Source organism: Juglans regia, chromosome 14 (genome assembly GCF_001411555.2).
Source record: "Juglans regia cultivar Chandler chromosome 14, Walnut 2.0, whole genome shotgun sequence".
Taxonomy (NCBI): Eukaryota; Viridiplantae; Streptophyta; class Magnoliopsida; order Fagales; family Juglandaceae; genus Juglans; species Juglans regia.
In genome coordinates, this window is record NC_049914.1 from 24,024,340 (window position 1) to 24,031,946 (window position 7,607).

The 7,607-nt window shown below is 31.6% G+C and overlaps 1 protein-coding gene across 1 annotated transcript; it reads right to left on the reverse strand.

The window, feature by feature from the left end:
* Nucleotides 1-3,622: 3,622 nt before the first annotated feature.
* LOC108994603 (ABC transporter G family member 23) lies at nucleotides 3,623-5,878 on the reverse strand. The gene has a single exon (XM_018969880.2). The coding sequence runs from the start codon at nucleotides 5,793-5,795 to the stop codon at nucleotides 3,840-3,842; it is 1,956 nt and encodes a 651-aa protein (XP_018825425.2). The 5' UTR covers nucleotides 5,796-5,878; the 3' UTR covers nucleotides 3,623-3,839.
* Nucleotides 5,879-7,607: the final 1,729 nt, after the last annotated feature.

Genomic DNA, 7,607 nt, shown 5'->3' on the forward strand with positions numbered 1-7,607 from the left:
GTTTGTATTATGAGGTCTACGAGAAACAATCAAAATGCTACCTAGAAAATGTAAATTTTGAAAATTATATTTAAAAATTGATAATAACATCACTACCTTTGGATTAAAGAAAAATATTTATTGTTGATATATGTACTCGAAGGTTAGTGGGAGTATGTTTGTATTTGTGGTCATGCAAATGATACTCATGGTTTGTAGTATTGCATTAAGATTGGGTCTCTAAAGAACTTTAAAAATAAAATTTATGAGTGAGACATCATTTGTCATTGGAATTAAATTTTAATACCAAGACCAAAATTTTTTAGGATTGTCTTAGTAAAGTTTCCTAGAAAGTTTTGAGAGACCTAACAAAATTATTAGTCAATAAGTATTTTGTGACATACTCAGTATTTTACAGTGTCCTCAAATTGATTATGTTATTAAAGAAATTATGTATATGATGGTTATAAGAAATTTGATAGTTGCACAAATTTGTATAGGGCTGAACATCAGTTTTACAGTTAGCATCTGTGGTTGTTGTCAAAGTAACCCAAGGATGTTTGACCTAAAAGCTGTAAAAAGAGTGCAATGTTATTTGTAAAAAATTAAAGACTATATTGTTACCTTTAGAATAACTAATACTTTTAAGATAACTGGATATTCATACTCTATTTTACATGATTGCATTAATGATAGAAAATACAATTATGGTTATGTATTTAACTATCTAATAGAGTTATTTTATGAAAAAGTATGAGACAAATCTCTTACTGCTTCATGTGCAATAGAGGTTGAATTTGTGGCATGCTTAGAAGCCACATGTATGGTATATGACTGAGTAAATTTATCTTAAGACTTGAATTGTCGACTTTATAGCCAAGTCGCTAAGAATGTACGTAAAGAATTCATTATAGTATTTTTTCCGAATGATAAGTATTTAATGAAATTTTAAATACATAAGTGTTAAGGAGAATATACAGAGACAACTAATGTCCATATCAATATTATACTTTAAAGAACATGTTGAAAAGATGAGTCTTATGCCTATACCCATAATGTGATGTTAAAGAGATCATTGATATGCTGAGTATTTTGTTACTGGACATTAAGAGATATCTATTATGGTTATTTTTGTTGTCTTGTCTTCCACTTTATATGTATATTGAATGGTGTGGATGAATGATGGCAAGATAATATCTAAAATAGACATAAATTAAAACTTAAGGCATTATAGTATTAGCCTTAATTGTTTCAATTAAAGATTATGTTAAATTAAGCTGCTAATATTGTGGTACATTAAAAGAAATTTGTTGGTTATATAATAGAGGACTGTCATGACTCTCATTAGTAGTTGATTTGACATTGATATTATGAAACTCATGTAATATATTTTGAGTTATGAAAATTTTCTGAAAATAAATGTGTCAAGTATGGTTAATTTCCTATAATAAATCCTAAATGGAAAATATTATTTTCTGGGCATATGAACTAAGTGAGAGAATGTAAGAGTTTTATTAAAATTCTATATCCCACACACGCATATCCTAATGAGTTTAGACTAACTCAAATATTATTACTTAATTAATGAATCACATTGGGACAATAATACCTCTAGATTCAGCCACAGTGGGACACAAATATCTTTAAATTTTATGATGGCCAAAAGTTTATAAATAATACTAAGGGTTAAATGATTCTTACCTACAATATTATTGTGCCTCTAGCCATTAGGAGACACTCAAAGATAAAGTTGCTGAGATGATCAGTCTCTTATAATCATGTCAAAATTTCTATCAAACTGAGATGGATGAAGGACGTACATTTTTTAACTATTATTATTTATTATCATAGATCATAGAAAATCATATTTATGTTAAAATATTTAACATAAAGATCACGTTCACGTCATTTTTGTAGTAAAAAGAATATCTAAAGTTATTTTATTTAGAGGCTGGTAGCAGTAGTGAAGATGAGACGTTTCATTCTACACATGAAGAGGTTGCATCAGGATCTGATCAAGGGCTTAGATCTACACGATCATACATACGTCTTAAATTTGATGTGGAGGTGCTTGATAATTAAAGGAGAGAGATATTAACAGTAGTAGAAGATGGTAGATATGTACGAGCTGAGAGAAGGGTCAAGGGGTAGGCAGGCAGGAATGAATACATTGAATAGTAAAGGAAGATGGGCAGTAGGTGTGGAAGACGAAAAGAAAGAGGTGAAAAGAAAACTCTCCTAACTTCCGTGTGGAGGAGATTAAGATCTATGATATATGCAACAAGCCCCTTGGGAGGGAGAGGGACACGTTATATACTTTTTAAAAAAATGATATTTGTAAAATATATGTGTATTTTTATTTTAAAAAAAAATAAATAAATATGAGATATATATATATAAAAAATTAATTTTTTAATAATAAATTTTATTTTTTTAAAAAATAAATACGTAACACTTACACAACTCATAACTATATTAAAATTATTCATCTGGGATTGATTGCTAGGTAAACTACCCAAGCCACCTCCATGTTGGCCTCATATATAGCAGCGATCAGTGGCCCGCCCCCCATCATGAGCCACCATTGCCTGGCCTATGGAAGCTGCCCTTGAAGGTGGCTTAATTTGAGCAGGCCACCTATATATGGTGCAATCAGGTGGCGTGAGGGTTTGTATTAGATCTTTTCTATTTTAATGTTTTATATCTTTGTTACGCTGTTATTATTAGGTTTTGTTTTTAAAATTTTATCATTTTAACTATCTTTTCTATATTCTGACATTTTTTCAATTTTTCTTTCAATTTGGCAGTTACCCTTTTCATTTTAAATAAATTTTTTATTCCTTATACTATGTAAGTTTTCTTTTTCTTTTTTAAATGATTGTCTCATTGTCTTCCTTTTTTGTTTATAATTATTTATTACATTTTCTGTTTTTAATGTTATTTTTAGTTATAGTTATGCTATTTTTAGGAGTGGCTGACGTGACAATGGGATGCTATGTTTCAACTTTTGATTAGCTGAAAGTGCGAATTTTAAGCCACGTGGTAATTCTTTTTAATAAATATTTTAATATGTATCAACAAAATATATATATATATATTTTTTAAGGTAAAATAAATTTCATTCATTCATAATAGGATATTATAATTTTGACATGAAATATATAGAATACAAGTTAATTATTACTTTTAAGGTTTTTCAATACATAAATTTCTTTGTGACTGAACTGACATGGTCTAGTCCATTGTTATAACTCTCTGCAGACAAACTGTCTGAGAAACAATATTTTGTCTTAAGATATATTTAACCAATCTCACATTCTGTCTTAAGACAGAATTAAATAAATCCACACTCTGTCTAAGACAGAATAAATGACACACTCTATGAACAAAAATCTAAGAGATTGTATCAACCAAATAGTTTAAATTTATAATTAAAGTGATTTTAAGGCTATTTAAGTACCTTTTAAGCCTTTAAATTCTAAGACAACTCCAAACAGACCCTGTCATGGATGGCGTAATAACATGCGAGATATGATGTGTGAAACGATAAAACCAATGGAGTTTGTTGCAAGATGATGAGAATTCAAAGACCTTAATTTCAATGGGTATACATTACAATTCTGCTAGAGCAAACAGATTTTGTTACTTAAATTTTGATCTATTTTTTTCCATTTATTGATATCAATACAGAGATATGATAATTAATGAAACTCCTAGATGAAACTTACAAGTTCCCTGGATTACAATATCACCAGTATTTCAAACATTTTTTTTACAAACCCTTAAAAAGAGAGAATTTTTTCCCAACTGCAGGAAAGCAACCTTCATATGGCAGGTGTTTGTAGTGATGATTTATAGCATCATATTGTAGTATTGGAAACTCTTCGAGAAAGAATTATCCAACAAAGAAGACGATAGAACAGAAAGAAGCAAAGCATTATGCCCACATTCATCCACCTTGTGTCCTTGTCGAGTCCTCTGCTCTTCAAGACATCGATTCCTGTCAGCAAACACTTGGAATGATCTTGAGCCTGCCAAGAGAAACACCCACTTCTCACACTCCAATACTCGTTTGTGAGAAGTGAATCCAATGGGTATCTATAGAGGGAAACATAGTACATAAAGAGCCAATATTTTGGGATGCTTTCTTTTGGAATGAAGTAGCCAGAGAAGAGGAAGAAGGCTCCAAGAACAGTGCAGATGAGAGAATTTCCTGAGATGAAATCAGGCGAGACTGCGCTTAAGAAGAGCACTAGGGAGCTAGCCATCAACACAATAATCCAGACAATGAAAGTGAAAAATGCAAATGCAGTGACTGAAGGATTGAGTCCTACAAGCCAGTATACTGGAGTTGCAAAAAGAACAGCCACCACAAATAAGAATGGCAGAAATATTATTGTATTGGCAATCATGTAGGAGGATGTCCTGTAGGCACCCCTTGAGGCTTCCTTCATCAAAACACGCCTCTCTTGGAGGTATATTGGAAGAGCTTCTACTGTGGAAGAAAGAAGAAAACTAAGACTGAATGCAAATAGGCCCAACCTTTCAGCCACACCTCCTTCATCTCTTCTCACTTTCATGTATACGCTTCCCAATCCAAATCCCCCCACAATAGCTTGCATCGTTCTCGCCAAGAACAGCTGCTTTGTTCTGTAGATGATCTTCCAAAATCTTGAGCAAAGAAACATAATCTCAAACCAAATGGAGAAGTAACTAGTAAATGTTTGTTTGCTATCATGGTGTTGTCCGAGTACTCTCTCCATCTCCCCCTCTGGAAAGATAGAGAGGGAATATGGCTCCTTCTCTTCTACACTATACAAGGGAGTTTTCAAATATGAATCCTCCAGTGTACCTGTAATTTCCATGGCGAATTCTATGGCATTTAGCTGCAATGGAATTTCATATCCCAATTTATTTATAGCTTCCTCGAGTGATTCAAGGCTACCATTGTGGATAACTGAACCACGAGAGAGGATCAAGAAGTTTGGAATGAATTGAAGGATTCTATAGCTCGGTTGGTGGATAGATAGAATTACTGTTCTTCCCTTCCCTTTTGCCATTGAAGAAAGGAGCTCAATCACTTGGAGTGCCGAACTGCTATCTAGGCCTGAAGTTGGCTCATCCAGGAGCAAAATTGGAGGGTCATGAATCATGTCAACTCCAATGGATACCCTTTTCCTCTCTCCACCAGATATCCCTCTGTTCTCTTCATCTCCCACAAAACTATCTGCTACATGCAGAAGACCGAGGTCTTGCATCAAGCTCTCCACCCTTGCTTCTTTTTCTCTAGCATTCATTTCTCTGAGCCTAAACTTGGCGCTGAACATTAGCGTTTCCTTTACGGTGAGTAAAGGAAGCAGATTATCTTCTTGCGCGACAAACCCACAAATCTTCCGCAAGAGAGCTGGACTGCTAATGTTGTGATCATTGATGGAGATGCTTTTCGGGTCGAAGTCATTTTCCTTCACCCTTCCTGATATTAGTTTGAGCAAAGTGGATTTCCCAGTTCCACTCGGCCCAACAATGGCAAGAATTTCTGAACTCCTTGCAACAAAGGAGACGGACTTGAGTATGTTGACGGGCTTAGGCTTTTGTAACAGGTGACAAAACGAGTTAGCAAGAAACCTATGTGGGTGGATAGCATAGGAAAGATTTCTCACAGTTATAAGTCTGCAAGTTTTGGATTTTTGTGATGGTTGCGGGGGTGAGTGATAGAAAGAAGAGGAAGGAGTGCTGGATTCTTCTTGGTAATCCGAAGTTGAGAAGAGCATCAAAGAATCGTCTTCAATGGTTTGTTTCTGAAAGCAAACAGCCATTGTTCTGAGCTTAATTCTCAGTAGGGGAAGTGCATCAGAAAGGAGGTGGTGGAGGCTTTCAAGTGCAGAAAACTCAAGTACTGTAGAAAGGGGGGTTAGAACAACCAAGAAGATATATAGATACAAAAGGTTCCCTTTTCTCCATTTTGACACACCTATAACTGCCATTTGAATCATTCAAGTGCTTTGCCAGAGTTGTTCTAGTCAAGCTTCTCGGATCACCAAACTCTGCCAACCACTTACCACCAGCCTCACCAGCACTATATCAAAACATAGAAAGTAATGCAAGAGTTGTGTTGTGTTGCTGACATGGTATATGCAATTAAAGTAGCTTTTCAGAGAAGGCTGAAAACTCATGGAAACGTGTGCTAATATTTGACAGATTTTACGTACCAAAACGAACTATTTTTGGGTTCTTTCAGAGTAGGCTGAAGACATGGCACATCTAAGAGCATCCTCGTTGCCATAGTTAAAGTTGAAGGATGGTTAAAATTTAAATAATTTATATAAAAAAGACTTCACATTAAATTAGATATTTTAAAAATAATTTGAATTTTAAATACGGTACTTCACAAAATTATAATTACTTCATCAAACATTAAAATATTAGTTTCTCATTCCAAATAAATAAATTAAATTAATTAGAATATAATTAATTTAATATTTAGAATATAATTATTATTAACATTTAATAATACTTTTTTAATATTATTTAATTACAATATAATTATTATTAACATTTAATTGGTAGAACTATAAAATGTGATAAAATAAAATTAAATTAATTAATTATAAAAATAATAATATTTTATTATTATATAGAGAGTAAATAGATAATCCAATGTGGGGATTGAATTTAAATAGAATAGGCAAATATAAATTCTTGTGATATTAGTTAAAATTTGAATATGCATTTGGCCGATCCAATAAGAATGCTCTAAGGAATGGATAAATCTACTCCTCCCGTTGGGGCTATTGCAAGATTTTTTATTTATTTTTTTTCTTATTTAATGATTAAGTAAGTATTTTTTTAATAATATTATGATTTTTTTTAAATATTTAAAAGTGTTAAAAAAATACATGTAAAAGAAAGCAAAAAAACAAAAAAACAAAAACAAAAAAACTAGTGAGGCTAGTTGATTTTAACCTATAAGGTAAACTAAAAAAATGATTTTTAAAAATAAATTATTTTATTGTGTATGTTTTGGAATACAATCGAGCTTCAATTTATATTTGGATATGTTTGGACATTACGAGAATTTTCAAAATTCTTAAAATTTTTTTATAATTTCATTCTCAAATGACACTCACATGTAAAATATTTTTTAATTTTTAATTTTCAACTTTTTCATCTTATCATTAACTAATCATTATTCAATTGCAAAAATCAATATAACTTTTACAAACTTTTTTAATAAAAATTAGATTTAAAAACTATATTTAAACATTTTTTAAAATTTTTATATTTTTATTTAACTTTTTTTCTCTCATTTTCTTAAAATCTAATAAAATACATCCACTCAAGTGCCCAAACATGCATTAATTACTTACATTTCGAAGACTCTCGTGAGAAAAGGAAAAGAAAGAAATCTTTCATCCATTTTTTCCTCCTGATCTTTTCATAGATAATCTAATTATCCTCTGTACTCTTCTTTTTTATTTTTGTTATTAAAAAAGAATGAATAAAGCGTTAATTTCAATAGTTCCACACTACCAAATATGGACCAAAAGTTTTGGTAAAATCAAATCAAATCAATTCATATGACTTCTAATTAAGCCGAAATTATGAATTTCTGGAGTTTTTTGATGAAC

What these genes read in the sequence shown, in the direction of transcription:
- LOC108994603 (XM_018969880.2), bottom strand. Translation starts at nt 5,795, where the DNA reads ATGGCTGTTTGCTTTCAGAAACAAACCATTGAAGACGATTCTTTGATG.